This window comes from Sander lucioperca, chromosome 12 (assembly GCF_008315115.2).
Source record: "Sander lucioperca isolate FBNREF2018 chromosome 12, SLUC_FBN_1.2, whole genome shotgun sequence".
NCBI classification, from domain to species: domain Eukaryota; kingdom Metazoa; phylum Chordata; class Actinopteri; order Perciformes; family Percidae; genus Sander; species Sander lucioperca.
The window spans coordinates 25,099,773-25,116,717 of NC_050184.1; the positions used below are offsets into that span (position 1 = coordinate 25,099,773).

Sequence of the window (16,945 nt, forward strand, 5' to 3'; positions counted from 1 at the left end):
AAAACATTGGCCCAGATATGCACCACTATAAGCACAATGTCAGCCTCTAAATTTTTCCAAAACAATACACACAGTGATGTGCAAAAAACTAAACACACTTGTATACATTAGACACATATGTGTCTAATGTATATCATGATGTCACTTCCTTTTAATTCCAAAGCTCTGACTGTCAAATGACCACACCTATGATCCTATCTGTGAAACACAGCCATCAGGTGCGCAAACACATGATTGCTTACTGTAATTGTAGACACATCAATCAGCTTTAAGCACTATATAATGCAGCTGGTGAGTCTAGTATTTTCTGTACTCTATTTTCAGTTTTTTTCAGATCTTTTTTTTTTTTTATAGTTTTTCACTGTAGTTGTAACCTGTAGTGGATACAGTATTTCATGTTTGTCTGTTGTTTGCTGAGCTAACAGTGTTATACACACTACTGTAGCTGTATGAAAACTGGGACATGTTTTGTTGTGATTCTCCATGTTGACATATTGACTAATTTGAGTATATAGAGAGACATAAATTATATTTTCCTCAGTCTGCAGAATTGGTCTTGTGTCGTATTTGGTGAACTTATTGTATATTTGCACTTTCTCTGTGTCCTTCATTTACAGTACTCTAATCACTGAGAAGTAGAATTGCTAAAAGTGTTTTAGATTAGCAACAGCAGTGTGTATCTGGTTCAAACAGAATTAAGTCATGAAACGAGTGTTTCAAATGGTAACAAAATGTTTTTTATAAATTAGTGTATAGTTTTTGCAAGAGTGTTTCATTTTGCAAAGGGTCTGAGGTCTTCTAATCGGGTGTTTGGTTGTGCTAATTGTGTGTAGTGCTTTGAAAAACTGGTCCGTTTTTAAAATAGTGCTTAAGCAATCGAAAAAAAACTGTAATAAGTTAGTTAAAAAAAAATATTTGGCAGATAGATTGATAATTATAAAAAGCATTAATTGTGCTCCTGACTTAAAGGACATCTTTTTTATCGCTATCTTTTTTTCCCTCCTCTGTGGTTTTCCCTCTGGATTTAGGTGTATTTCAGAGGTGAGACATGAGCTGGCTAGTGGTGAGTGTGAGCTGCTGCTCTGTAGCTGGAATATGTGGAGTTTGGGAGAGGAATGAAGAAGGACTGTGGGGGAGGAGGAGGGTTGGGAGAGGCATGTCAGACTCTCTTTTCCAGCTGGTCCTGAGGGGTCAAACTGTGTGTGGATGTGTTCATGTCATGGCCTCTCATTAGGGGGTGAGACGCTGCGGCTCCAGACCCCCATGGTAAGATTGCTGGGCAAGTATGCAGTGATCCTGCCACTTTGATGCCCCTGACCCCCACCCCCTCCACCAGGAGGTTAATGAGCCACAGTGAGCTCTGTAGGCATGCTGTTATAGTGTGTGTGTGTGTGTGTGTGTGTGTGTGTGTGTGTGTGTGTGTGTGTATTGTAAGATTTGAGGTGGGGGCTTCAAGAAGAGGTGCAACGAAATCTCCAGACCCCTTATATGCTTTTTACTGTGGTCCCTTGCAGATCAGATGTCAGAGAGGCTGTGTGTGTTTGGGTGTGGAGAATAATGTAAGAACAACTCTGAATTAGCCAAAGCAACCCCTGCTCCACTTTGTCCATTCCTGCACAGTGAACAAAACTTTAAACAGGACCTTTACCTTTGTAGTAACTAAATCAGTAACAGACAAAAGTGTCTGATTGTAACTGTTTCTGTAAATAACTTTCATCTAAAACTATATTTACTTTTACATTTGAGAAATGAATTGGACAGACAGAAGATGTGGTAGATAAGTCAATTATGCATGATCATTTGCATAGTGATAAACTAATTACACACAACACTATATATGATTAAGTCAAATACATTTTTCTCCAATCAATATAATGTATCACGTTTTCTTTTTTTCTATGTATTTCTTTTGATTTAAAAAATGTACCATACCATGACTGGAAATCCACAAATTTAGCAAAAAGACCCAGTCTTTTGGATTTTGGAAATGTTTTTTTGGTTGAGAGCATAATTTTGAAACTTCTGTTGATGGGTAGATCTGCATTTTGGACACAAATGGCCTCTTTCAGTTGTCTATTGTTGCTTTGAAATCTCAAACTGCTAAATGTTTGACATTTTCCGGGCACTCAAAGATAAAATGACCCACTTTTGCAACAGTGTTTGTGATTAAGTTTGTTTCTCTACTTCATGCATGCAAGGCAAAATGAGAATCTCTGTTGGCCTACAGTTCAGTTTGATTCACTGCTTTAACCATCAGTAATTACTGACCATAATTACTATTCAGCCTTGTCTTTTTTTCCCATTCGTGTTTAGCTCTAACCTCTGACAATTGACCCAACACTACTTCACACAACTGAACAGGCAGTAACACCTGAATGTGCAGTTTTGGGCGGGGCAGTGTAAGCCCTTGCCCACAAAAAGGAAGGCATGGCATTTTAAAACAGGTGCTAGATTCTCTTTTTTTTCTTGTTTCTTTTCATCATTCACTCCCTTTCCTTCTTTCTTCTCCCCACACCTGTTGAAGTGTGAGGACTCATGCTGGTTCAGATGAGCAGCTTAGCCAAACCTGAGCTAAGGTGGGGGTCTGAGTTGAGTTGTGGTTAATTACTTAACTAGTACATACTTTATCTTCTTTTGCCACCCCCTTCTGCTGACCCCCAGTCAGCCCCTGCTTTCCCTTGATGTAAGGTGTTACTTTAGGGTTAATTAGTTGAGTGTCTTTTATAACACTGCAGCTTAGGCCAAACAGGGGGAAGGGACAGAGAGGCAGAAGTGTGAGTGTGAGTGTGACATAGAGCAAATGAGAAAACTTGTAATTACTTTTATTTAAGAATTAAAATATTACCAAACGGTTCAAAACTAAATGAGACACACTGTTATATTACATCTGTGGCAAGACCTCCAGTCATTTGTTTGTTGGTCTGACTGATTGCTGCAGGGCTGACGGGTGGTCTCTGCCCCCTGGTAGAGCACCTTACTGGGCCCACACTAAGCTCTGCTCCCCTGTCTGTCGTCACCATGACAGGGATCAAAATTTAACCAGCTGTTTGGGATCTTTCTGTGGGTATGTGTGCATGAGTAGCTAGAGAAATTTTACTCTACAGAAGAGCTTCACTCTCTATTGAAAACCATGTATCTTCAAATTTGGTGAATATGACTTTTGAAGGATTACATGTTCCTTTATGGGTTGGGAAAATGTTTATACATCTTAAGTGAAATAAGCCATTTAAAATCTCATTGAATTATGGTAAAACTGCATTGTCATAAAAGTAAAAACATAAAAAGTATTGGAAATACACAGTTTTCACAGGATGGCGACGAATTAGACTGACAACTGGGAAGTGTAACTTTTATTTATTTTTATTTTTTTTTAGGAGAAAACTTAATTAAAGATTATTCAGTGTACTTTCTGCCATTACACCAGTTCATTCAGGTTGTTTGGTTTAGTTTTTGAAAGGTGAACTGTGCATGAAAACTACAAATAATGCTTCACATAATGTGTGAGGAGGTCCGTTACAAAAGAGTCGGGATGGAATCATACAAGTTGATGACAAAAAGAGTTTCCCCTGCATCCTCAAGATACATTTGAGGAATATAATAATAGATTTTACTTATTGCAAGTCTGAGGACTGATACCTTGTGATCAACAGTATGCAGGAGATTACTCCCCTATCAAGATGCATTGTCAGAAATTAATTAATTAACTTTGTATTCACAATAATGTGTTATAATTTTGAAATATTTTGCTGTGAAATTGACTTTCGGCCTGCTGTACCTCTGCATGCTCACATATTACTCTATTTTTTTGGAGCTTTTCCAACTTTAATTTTTGACAGGACAGCTAGGTGAGAAAGGGGAGAGAAAGGGGGACGACATGCAGGTAATTGTCACAGGTCGGATCCGAACCCTGGACCTCTGCGTCGAGGCATAAACCTCTCACTATATGCTCTACCACTGAGCAACCCGGCCACGATGGCAAAACTACTTTGATTATTCCGCCAATTAGAACATTAACTGCACCAGCTTCATTTGTGTAACCGATTAAATGTGATCAAATCTAACAGTGAATTTCAGTGGAGTGGTATCATTCCAGTGAAACTGATTTTGGGTACATCTGGAAAAGCTTTAAGGGAAGAATCTGTCAAATGCTATGTGTGTGTTTTGGGGTGGCTGTCATGTGGGAATCCCCTCAGTACTCTCCACAGGGTGTTGTTTTCTTTAGGTTTAAAAAAAACAAGCTCTCAAGTAATGACTTCAGTGTGTTGGTATGTTTTTATTTAATTTGTGTGACACTTATTGAAGCTTTTATCATTACAGACATACCAGGCGGAACTGATATCTTATGTTCTGTATGTGTTGTATGTACAGGAAACATTTTTGTACTTTATGTCTTTGTAGCTCTTTAAAGCTGGTGTATGTGTTTGTTTGTGCTTGTTTGGGCACATGTGCATGCATGCCACCCTGTACTCCTCTCATCTGGTTGGGCCCTCTAGCTGGTAATCTGAGTATAGAGATTAGAAAGAAAAACAGCAGAGAAGAATGTCTTTGGTTGAGCCAGCGAGGAATTTACAATGGCCTTCAGGCTGCTTTGACCTCTCCCTCCCTTTCTCTCTCCCACTCTCGCTCACACGCACACACACACACACACACACACACACACACACACACACACACACACACACACACACACCAAATGGAATACATTTTTCTATAATCATAGTTTCATTCTTCACCAGTTAGGATAACATTTTACTCACCAACTTTAGTTAAGATCTGAGGATGCAGCGACATCACTAGAAAGGAGCCCAACAGGCCAAGCAACACAGTCATATATGATCACACAGGTTATAAACAAACCCTCAGTTAAGACGTATTACCTCTTGCGACACCTGGTATGTTGTAATGTTCATGTAAGAATTCACTATCTCCGCTATCTATTTGCAACCGCACCGTCGCTGCATCCCAGGGCTAAGCGCCGCCCAGGACAGTTGTGACTGGTTAAAAGAAATACAAAAAAGCCGGAGCAATTTTTTACCTCCTATCCCAGAATAGATAAGTGGTGTAGCCAGACCATACTTCAAAGCTGACACAGCGCTGTGGAGATAGGTCTGGCCATGCGAGACTAAACATAGAGAGAAGATGTGTTTTGATACGTTCCCATCTGTTGCCACGGGGATGCAATGGTCTGAAGCGGCTGCACAACAGCTTGCAGCGATGTGGGCAGAGATGACACCATGTTGTAGGACAGACAGGAAGTTTGAAGCGGACACTTCGATGGAGTTCTAGTTTCAGAGGGACAGCTGCATGATTACTCAAGACAAACTGGCTACCTGATCTGATCCCCCCTCACGCCGTCACAGCCCAGCAACCTGCCTTTCTCCCAGACAAACCTCAGCCAGTCTATGAGTGTGTGTGACAGAGGGAGAGGAGGGGCATACAGGTCTTTGCACAAACGAAGGGGACAGGTGTTAGGGACAGGAGGTGCCGTGTGGCCTGGGGGTGTGGTCAGGTGGTGACACACCTGTCCCTACTTGCACATGAGGGTCTAGTTACACACACACGCATGCACATCAGCCTGACCATGTGTTCTGACATGCAACGTTAAATCAACTAGCCTCTCATGCAATGTGAATCTGCTCTCCATGACAAACCAGGTCTGATTCTTATGCCAAAGAAAACATGGCAAGCTCAACTCTGGAGCAAATGTGATCATTACGTGAGAAATGAGGGGACATTGCTATATGTGGAGATTTGGTTACCGGGAAAAATTGTGTGTGACAGAGAGAAAGGGGCAGTGAGTCTCTGGATGTGATTAATCATTGTTTTCCATGCACGGTGGCTTAAGTGTCTTCATGCTCTCTGTGGATCATGTGGCTTGTTGTTAGAAAAGGGGAGCAAATATTTAGTTCCACAGCAAATCAACCTTGACTTTGCTGATTAACTTGGAAAGGATTTGTTTAAGGATTGTATGAGACTAGAAAGGAAACAGCTGCACATGTGTCCAGATTACAGTTGTTCCTTGAAACTATTAATTTTAGCATCACATTAAGAATACTCCACCAATTACAGTAGGAGCTCCTTTGAAACTGTCGGACTCACCATGGACTGCTTTAAAAGTAAGGATTGAAAACAATACAGCAAAAAACTGAGATATTGTCCTTTTTTTTTATTTCATGCATTTTTCTTCCTTATCGCCCCCAGATATGTTTCTTTTTCAAACTTGTAGTCTTCAGCTGTCAACCTTTAGACTAATCTCCCTCTGAAGCCTTTATACAACTATTGTTTACATAATCAGTAGTACTCCCCAAGACCTGTAAACAGACTTTTAGGTATAAAATCAGCGGAGTTCCCCTTTAAGGTTACTGACAGCTCAGCAAGTACTGTTTGGATATTCAATCTGCTGCTCCACATCTGCATTAATCCAATCTGAATGGATTTTGAATTAAAATTTCTGCAGAGTAGGATACAACTTGATGCCCTTCTCCTGTTTAAAAGAGTGTAAGTGGACACCAGTGTGTGTGGCACATGCAATGTTTGTGTAAAACCTTGAAGATGGGGGAGATAGGCGTCTGGCCCTAGGGTGTGGATTTCAGGCAGGTGCACTCGCCTGCCCTGCGGCTCCTCAAGGGACAGGACGGGACAAGACTGGAGGAGGAGGAGGAGAGGGGAGGCAATCTGTGCTCTCTGCAGTCACACACACAGACAAACTCTAGATCCCCAACACAAAGACTGATCTCCACCCGTCTTGGCCCCTACCCAACAACCCTCCCTCGCTCCCTACTCCCTTCATTGACTGGAATGCGTTGGGACAATAGAACTGTCCCAGTCCTTTGGCTGGCGCCCCCCTGGGCTCGCACAGGCCCTGACAGGACCACAAAAGTGCACCTTGCACCTCTCAGCACCACCAGCAGAACCCTGGGGGCAAATACCTGAATACCTGTGGTAATAAGAGGGAGAGAGGGAGAAAAAGAATGACACAACATGAGGCAAGAGAGAGGAAAGAGGGGGATGACTGAAAGAAATTAAGACAAATAAGGGATTTTATGCTCTCAGCTGCCAAGTGCAGCACAGACTCACTTACAGGTCCAAACTAAGCACAACACCACTCCTCATAATATTACAATTCACCATGTCACTTATTCTATTATATCTATTCTGACACCTGCGTTATAGCAACATCCCCCCAGTGTACTCTCCACATAACCTACTCTCTGTCAGTACTCTCTTATACCTCTTTCACTCCACTGACCAGGGTTGGGCCAGGGTTGTCTGATCAGTGTTCAACCCTTCTTTTGGAAATTCAAACCAAGCCAGTCAACATGGCTCATGTCATGACTTGCTGGCCACACACTGTGTGTGTGTGTGTGTGTGTGTGTGTGTGTGTGTGTGTGTGTGTGTGTGTGTGTGTGTATGTGTGTGTGTACATCTGTGTTGTTTGTTTGTGCACATAAGGAGTCCTTTCCTTGCACCACATTTAAGCCTGGTTGGCTCACTGTTGAAATAAATCAGAGTAGATGCCACTGTCACTATACGGCACTGATTTCACTGATTCCTTATTAAGCAAGAGCTCTCAGTAAATCAAAGCCCAAAGGGTTTTCCCTCTAAGCAATCCATGTAGGCTATTTCACTGACTCTGACTCTCTCTCTCTCTCTCTCTCTCTCTCTCTCTCTCTCTCTCTCTCTCTTTCTCTCTCTCTCTCTCTCTCTCTCTCTCTCTATTCGGCTTCGCGACCCAGGATGGGAAGTGGGTTGGATCAGGGTATGACTAGGGTCTTTCAATGTGAATTGCACATGCCCTGGATCACTACCAGCCGGGGCGGGACAAATTATGTGATTGGTTGGAAATGACAGTGGGGCAGTCGTCATAGGTCGCCGCCTATGGTCGTCGCACACTTTGAAAATACAACAGCATAAATGTTGTCTCACTGTGCTTTGCGCTGGGTTTTCACCGTAGTTAAATGTATGAAACTAGGATTTCCACAGGCAGCTAACAGGAGAGCGGAGAGGTCTCTCTCTCTCTCTCTCTCTCTCTCTCTCTCTCTCTCTCTCTCTCTCTCTCTCTGGGTGAAGGCGTGCTAATCAGTTAAATGAAGTGTGTTAAGCCATGGTCCGATTACCACTGATGCAATGCAACCACAATCACTTCGCTCCATGCAACAAATGTGGACGTAGGGAGGCTATGGAACAAGTGCTCTGGAAAGATGAACAACTTTTAACCTCCCATGCCTGAAACACCATGGGAAACACTTAACAGCTAAAGTACTGATACAATAACAACTTCATGGAGCTAAGGTCTCTTCCAGTGTACCACCGCACAGTAAACCATGTTGTCCTATTTTTCAGTTGCATAACATAACATTAATCAGATAAAGTATAATTGTACCAGGTGGCAGGAGCCTGCAAGATCAGGCTAAGAGATGCATGATATTCAACCCTGAGGTTACTGTGACAGGGACAACCTCTATTTGTGATTCCTTTATGTGTATGGTTAAGTGTGGAACTGGGAGATGTACTCAGATAATTTAATTAAGAACGAAATTAAGGAATATAAATACCACTATGTACAAATGCCCTATTACAAGTAAAAAATCTTGCATTCAAACTTAGTTGCATTTTTTTATAAAACATTAGTTTTGATGTGTAATATTTAGAGTCAATAAAGCTGTCAGATAAATGTAGTACACATATAGTATTTTTCTTTGAAACGTGGTGGAGTAGAAGTATAAATTAGCATTAGTAAAATGCATACCTTTAGTTAAGTACAGTACTTGAATGAACACAGGTGTTTACTTAACTTGACTCAACGCTGGCTAAGTTTGTTTAATTTGCCATTAAGTTCACCAAAGTTTCTACTGACTGACACTATCTCTTAATAGTGATATTATGATACACACCATATTTTACCTTTTTTAATGTATACCATAACATTTGTATTCAAGCATGGCCTGCTTCTTCATTCTTGAGAAGATTCTAAACTTCACCATATCTTACAGTAAATAAAGATTAAACCGTTTCCAGATTTCCTTATAAGCCCTCAGCAAGTTTGCTTTATGGGAAAATTGGATTTACTGTTTGGCATCAACCAACTGTCCCTTAACTATTTGGGTGCAATGGAAACCTGCATAGACAGCTCTGGATGGCACAAGGTTGGAAACCTCTGTTACACACAACACATCTGTTTACCCTCCTGTCCCTTTATGACTCATCCTCTACCCTCTGACCCTTTGGGACAGAGAGGGTCTGTGTTTAGGAGGAAGCTTAGCACCAGTCACATAACACACACACCCATACCATTGAAGGTTGGACAGCAGGAGTGCAGAGGTGGGCAGGAAATGGCGTGTACCCCCTCCTAGAGACCATATCCTGTCTTTGGGTAAAACTGATTTATTTGTTCAGAAATCTGAGCTCTTTGTGTGCAGAAGCATCCATGTCGGTTTGCATGTTAAGACTTTATTAAGTCCTGAAATCATCCAGCATTGTACAAAAACCCTCACAAGAGAAGCATCCACAGTGAGTGCATCGCTCAGCCCTCACAGCACATGTCATTGATCAAATCTACATTGCAACATGTGGCATTCCTCAGCAAATTCTACTCCCTACTGATTTGATAAACGGCCAACGAACAGAAAAAAATCATTCTTCATTGCTTCGTCTTTTCCCCTCCCATTATCATGTTCTTATCCCTAGTTCACCCTCTCCTTTAAAACCTCTTGGTATTAGTTTCTCCATCCTACATGCCTGTTGTTTTATACAGGCTGGAGAAATGGTGTCAGCCTCTAAGGATCTATTGTTTTAAGTCCTTTAAAGGATAAAGGTGAGAGGAGGTTGCTGCTGAAGCTTTGGGCAGTGACATTGTGTAAAAGCAATGCAGTTTGTAAAAGGGTTTGAAACTTTAACCCAGTGACTTAAACCTCTTGGCTTGAATTTGATCCTCCAGTGATTCAGCTCTGCAACCCCTGCCAGCTCTGATTTCAGCAATATACTGTACCCTCTCTCCTACACGATATAGAGCACTATGAACCTCTGAGAGACACCCACTGACACACTCATACATCCGTGTACCCGCAAACAGCTGTAGCCGCACCCAGATGCTTTATATCAGCACTTTTTAGAAGGGCTGTGTTTATATAAGACTGACAGGCCACTTCCTGCATCCCAAACATTACCACAAACACATACAGTGAGAGCAGAGCGGTATCAGGGAGAAAACTGCAATTTCAGCTTTCAATTTGTTGATATGCAGCCCTGTGATCTGTTCTGTTACACACATGAGAAGCCCCACTTATGGCTCTTCATGGGATGATTGTTTATAAAGACATATATTTTCTGTTTCCAAGATGACGGCACTCTATAACCAAATTAAACTCACCCGGCTGCAAACTGTCAAACATCACCTTTTGTGAACACCAAAGTAGAATTCATTAAGCAACAGCCAGGCTTCCAATGTACTCGGATATCTGCAAAAAGGAGCAATTACACTTTTATTGTTTCAATGTATTAGGTAAAGGCAATAATGCTGAGACATTCTTTCCATGGGAATAACATGTGAAAAATTAAAACGAACAGCAATCCCCTTTTCTTCATAATTAGGTCAGCATAACATTATTTCCTGTTACAGGAAAATCAAATTATTACTTTGACTCTACACTGAAGTACACTGCAAGGACAGAAGACAGAGCAGTCTTTTTTATGTTAGATGGCGGTATTGTATGTCTGTCACTAATGGCTCAGGAATGTCACATTAGTCAGGGGCTGCATGTTTGACGCTGCGAACATTAAAACACTTTGAGGAGACCAATATGATATCACACACACAAACACACACTGAAAAAGAAAGGTGACAGGTCCAGTGATCTCATTGCCTCAAAGCTACGGAGTGATGGACTGCCTCCTACACACTGCCAACCAGAAAAATGTCCCCCTAGCAAGGTGTCAGAGTTAAATTTCAAAACGGCCGAAACATCAAGAAATTACATTCAGTTTATTGGCATGTTTTTGTATAAATTTGTGGAGGTAGAGTTTACATATCCCAAGAGAAAATGGAATATCGTCTGCCTCTATAGCCGTATTTGACATGTTATGTGTCTCATCCAACCCAGCTGCCCCTTCTCTGTGCCCACCAAATCTGACACTGCCGTCAGTTCAAGCGGAGTATAGTCCCCTGTGGCCTGCTTCTGACTCACTACCTGCGTAGGTGTGTAGCAGCTAAATGACTCACCTCTCGCTTCAAAACAGCCCATAGTCAGACAAATGAAAAATCCCCCTTGATCAAAGTAAAGTCTTTTATTCAAAATGTCTGCATGTGTGTGTGGCTGTCCCTCAGTCTGTCGGGTGCTGTTTACATTGGGCAAGCTAAGTCATGCAACCTGATCCTAAGCTTTTCGAGAGCCTCTTCAAACCCCCCTAACATACACACACACACATGCATCCACCTCTCAACACTGAGAGCTATTGGAGGAAACGTGCTGTTACCTCACTAAGACATGCTGGCGTCAGTGTGTGTGTGGGTCAGGAGGGCAGTGGAGATTGTAGACACATTGCTGCCATATGTGCACCCTGGATGTTCACTCTCAGCTGGGCTCATAAGGTAACCAGAGTATAACCATTACTGAGCAGATGGCTGCACAGACTGAGTGGATGTGTGTCAGTGAAGTTTGCCGAGCTGTCCGGAGCCTGACTTTGTTGGTCTTGAGCCTAAGATTTTTGCTTCCATCTGTGGCCGCTCATGCAGCAGGAAGTGGGTCAGTGGGATTCCCACACTCAGCTAATTTCACACTGACTTTTATTCTGCAGAATTTGCACGCTCTGGCCCTTGGGAGGATCGCTTTTCTTGCCTAGCATCTTCCATTACTTTATGACATGCATTTTTGCTCCACTACCTTTCTCCCACCTGCATTTGCCTCTTGAGCATGTGTTCTGTGTGTGTGCTGATAGCCTGGCAGGTGTGTGCAGGTGTTCCGCCGTATCACTCAACATCGCACAAACCTGTCTCCGCTCCTCCTGACACACACACACCACACACCCTCCCATTCAGAAACCATCATGTTTGTCCTGATGAACTAATTTAGAGTTGTGTTAATACAATGCATGTTGAGATACTAATTAATGCTAGAGTACATATTAGAGGGCCACAGCATTTTTTTTTAAACAAAGCTTTTATTTACATGTGGCAGAAAAAGGCACAGTATTCCCATTTGAAATGCATGTTCAAAATTCATAAAAAAAAAAACTGTTGGTCAAAACATTCCCCTAAAACATGTCTAAATAAATTTCATTTAGACTGTAAAATGACAATATTGGTAAAGCCAAGACGTGTTTTGGTCAAGTTGAAGTGGTCCTTTCACATCCCATAACAGTGTGTGGAAAGTGTTTTTGGCATGAGGAGGGGCGGGCAGGAGTCACCTGTCACCGAGGTCACAGCTAACACGTCTCTCAGCGCCCTGCCTCCACAGTACACCATACACAGACAGCTGTCTCAACACACACACTTGCTCATGTATGTATAGTATGGTGAGGAATGACATCCCCACATACACACACAAACACACCCCAGCAGCTGCAACATGGCCAGAGTCCCGGACCGGCCGGCACCGATGGTGTTTCCTGGGAATTAACTGGATGTCCAGCTGCCCTCAAATCACACATACATACACACAGTCGCCAGGACGCAGCAAATATGTGCAGCAGTTACCAATATGACCTCATAGATCTACCTACAGAATCCTGGAAAAGGCACTTAAGAATCAATTTATAAAAGCAACAGAACTCCAGTTTTCTGTCCCGTCATGGCTTTGAAGTATACTGTCCTCTGTGTACATTGGCTCTAATCAGGGGGTAATGAACCAGCTTCAACTGGCTCATGAGAACAGTTCAGGGAATGTGAGTCTATGAGGCAGGGCAGCATCCAGAGGCAGTGTGTTTGTGCAGCAGGGACATGCGACTGAAGGTCCGCGAGCAGGAGCCACACTGGTACTTCTTCACCTCAGAGTGGGTCTGCAGGTGGGCGCGCAGGTTGGAGCGATCAGCAAAGGCCCGGTTACAGTGTTGACAAGCAAAGGGGCGCTCACCTGGTTAAAAAACAGAACTGTTAGCGTTGGGAATTCACTTCATTAACAGGCAAAAGAGGTGTGTCCTCTCGTCATTGTTTTTCAAATGATCTACACCAACAAAAGAGCAGGAACACTAACTTACTTAATGCAGATTTGCCTTTTTTCATGCGTAACCATTGTGAGGCTGAGATTAGATTGTGCCATGCTTAGCAATAACATTTGCTCACACGTCAGGAGACATCAATGAATATCAATGAGCACAAGGTGCAACCAGCTGTTACAGTTACAAGCCAACAGAGCTGGGAAATCAATGCGATTACTCTGACATACCGACGTGAAAAGTTGCTTTTGATGCATACCTGTGTGTGTGCGAATGTGTCCTCTGAGCAGCCATGGTCTTGAGAAGGCCTTGCCGCAGGTGGGGCACACACAGGGCAATGTGTGTGAGCGAATGTGCATTTTCAGGGCCCCCAGGCTGGTGTACTCCTTGGGGCAGTGTTTGCAGTGGAAGGCTGGACGTGCAGAGACTTCAGTGGGCAGAGAATGGGTCTGTTGCTGTGGAGCACAGTTGGACATCTGATGATGGGACAGTGCCGAGAGGCTGGTGTAACTTTTACTGCAGTGCTGACAGTGGTAGATGTGTTGCTGGATGATGTCCGGACTGGGAGGATCTGAAGACCGTCCACCATCCTCCTCTTCCTCGCTGCTGCTGGAGGGAGAGCTGCTGAGGTCCAGAGGGCCAAGCGGTGAAGGGGACAGAGACACAGGGGAGAGAGGTGCAGGCATGGTGTCCATGCTGCTGAAGAAGGAGTTGGTGGGATAGCAGGTCAGGGCCAAACTGTTGTTCTGCGTTGGGAGTTCAGCCCGTGGAAAGCTTTCTGGGACAAAAGCTGGCAACACAGAGAAAAGGAAGTCAGGTGGATTGTAATGGACAGATAATCTAATAGAGCACTAAACTTTGTTTTCATTTTTGGGTGTCTTGTTACAGCCTGCTTTCAATATAACCCTGATCCATCTAGCTTTAGCAAATTCTCCAGGTGATCCGAAACCCTGGTTTTCCACCCAGAAAACTACAGGCAAGATAAATATCCATCTTACATGCCACATAGGTCTGTTCTGCCTCAGAAGTTAAATTGATGAAGCTATTTTCATGACTGACTGAATGACTGTGATTCACTGAACATGTCAGATATAATAACAGATGAATCAAAGTCAGACATAACAACAGATTAATCAAATTCAGTCAATCAGAGAGGAAAACAAACTTACCAGTTTGGCTCTCCAGCTGGCTCTCCCTGTAGTATGGCTTCTTGCTGGAAAAATACTTCTTGACAAGGAATGACCGAGGCATGTTGATCTCTGGCTTCCCTGATTAATTAAAAAAAGAATGTTAATTCACACGGCGGAGTGGGCTCAGAACAACGGATCTCTTCTGCAGACAGTAGCAGATTCCAGTCGGACGGGAAAAAACGCTTGGAGAGACCACTACCAGGGTTGAACGTATCTTGTTGAGGGAATCGCGAAATTGCCTCCTCATATAGTAACCAGAGGGGAGAAGCAGCGGGGTGGGTGGGCATATCTCCGCCCAAAGACACACCCAGCGTGTCAGGGCGCTCACCACAGGTGCCCAATGTGCCAAAAGCTGTAGCAAAGCGCAAATCTAATTGTGCTTTTCACGGCTTTAACGGCTCACTCTTTACCTACAGGCAACACCTATTGTCATTGAATGTGAATAGAGTCATCTATCAAGTGAACTTCGGCAAAAATGTTTATGTACTGTGCAAAAGACTGCTTTTCAATTTGGAAAAAAAGAATGAATAGATGGTATGTACGCAAAACAGATCACATCTAATTAGGATTTTATGAAAAGCTTTCTTACACCTTGTACATTACGCCACTGTCCATTCCTTTACTAACTGTGTCATGGCAAACTGAAGCTGGAGCGTCCTCTGTCGGCTACTAAATTATATGTCTGTGTAAGGTGGCCTTCTGTGCTGTCTATTTCTACACACATCTCTAGAATAACGGTGAAAATGGGCATAAAGTAGTAAGATTTAGAGAAACTCATTATATTTGAATGGAGCAAGATATTTTCCAACTAACATTACAGCTGCCTTGATTTGCTTAATTCACACAATAATTTAATTTGACTTCTCTCTAATTAGAGAACAATATTTTAACAGACGTGTGATTACAATTTATATACTGTTTTAGCATTTAGAGCCACACACTGTTTAAGAACATTTAGACCCATTCACTGTCAAAAAAACAGACATTTTATGCTTGCTCTTTTGTGTGCCTGTGCCTCGAGGCTTTTACGCACCCTGGTGAGGTGGAGACATTTTTAAGAACGTATATAGGCCTACGGGGAACAGACGCTCTGTTCTCTTTGCTCCCCTCAGCACTCAGTTCATCCTGGCCGCATCTCTCTTTCTCTGTCTCTCTGCGGGAAATAAGTCCGTTCAGATAAAAGAGACACTGTTCTCCAGTTTGCTCACAGCATGATGTGGGATAAAATTAACCGAGTTGACAGGAACAATATGATGATGTAACTTAAACCCAGACAGAGCCTTATTGAACCTTATACCTTCAGGTGGCATAAAATGAAGCGAGGATAATGTCCTGAAAGGAAATTGGTTTCACTTAATGTTTTATCCTTTTTTATGTGCCAACGTGCGTAAAGTGTGTGCGTAATATAAAGCAGCTCCACATTCCAAAATCACACTTAAGCCAGTATTACCAGAATTTATTTGAAAGTAATAAAAGGAAATTGTGATTTGTTGTTGATTGTCATACCATCCATCGCATCTTTGCTTCTCATCCCAAATTATTGTATCCTATAGCGTTTAAATCATCTGCATTATCTTGTTTTGCTACATGTATCCTTATTTTAATCATTCACTTTTATGTAAAACTTTGTTTTGCATGAATTGGGCTATACAATACAGTTGATTATTATCGAATGTCCGGATCTGAACCTTTCTCCTTTAATTTTAGGGTTGTTATTTTTTAACTAGGAAACTGTTGGTGCACACACCCCGTGAGTCTGAAAATCAGGTGCCAGCCATTACACAGGAATGTCACAGTCTTCAGTGGTCCTCTTTAGCATTGCAAAGAGCCTAAATGCTCCTCGGTTGCAGGGTGAATGTTGGTGGTGGGTGAGGGGGGTGTATGCACCTGTCTCTAAAAGGCGCCATTGTCACTGCATGCCCAAAAGTTCACACGTCGTTAGAGCGCTTGTTGACGCCGACGCCACGTCGACTGGAGGTCAGGAGGACAGGGCAGCAGTAAAAACAAAAAGCAAATAGCAAAGACACACGTGAAAGTAATCTGAGAGTTGTGGGTCTGCTGCTGAGGATGAAAGTACAAATGGTGTTTGAGAGTTTAATGTCAGTATTTAAAATAATTTGCATGAGTGGTATGTATTGGGTTAGTATGATGATCTGTGTGTGTATCTGTATTTCTCACTCACACAAACTAAAAATATTGACAAAATGAAACATCCACCTGACCTGACACACATGCACACACACAGTGTAGGCTGTAAGCTGAAAACAGCTGATTACACACTGTTGAATTTGCCCTTCCAAGGCGAGCAGTTTGTGTGGGGCTTACTGCAGACAATTTGTGTTACAACAGGGTTTAAGTGACCTCGTGGCACACAGAGGACGTGAAGACATGCAAGTTTTGCTGCTCAGAACAGATGTTCTCTCCTCTCTGGCCTCAGGGATGAATTAGCAGATGCTTAAAATGTCTGCTGAAACCTCTTCGAACTAAAAATAACATGGAAGACAAATCTTCATTTAGTCTAATATATAGGGAGGATTTATAAATTAATGCCAAAAACACTGCAAATGGTTGGGGGTCAGGTAACCTCCTGCCAAAAAATATCCCTT

The 16,945-nt window shown here is 42.5% G+C and overlaps 1 protein-coding gene across 1 annotated transcript; it reads right to left on the reverse strand.

The window, feature by feature from the left end:
* Window positions 1-12,142: 12,142 nt before the first annotated feature.
* snai1b (snail family zinc finger 1b) lies at window positions 12,143-14,583 on the reverse strand. Its single transcript, XM_031316866.2, has 3 exons — window positions 14,319-14,583; window positions 13,409-13,939; window positions 12,143-13,067 (listed from the first exon to the last, which is right to left on the reverse strand). Exons 1-3 carry the CDS (start codon window positions 14,398-14,400, stop codon window positions 12,886-12,888), a joined length of 795 nt encoding a protein of 264 aa, XP_031172726.1. The 5' UTR covers window positions 14,401-14,583; the 3' UTR covers window positions 12,143-12,885.
* Window positions 14,584-16,945: the final 2,362 nt, after the last annotated feature.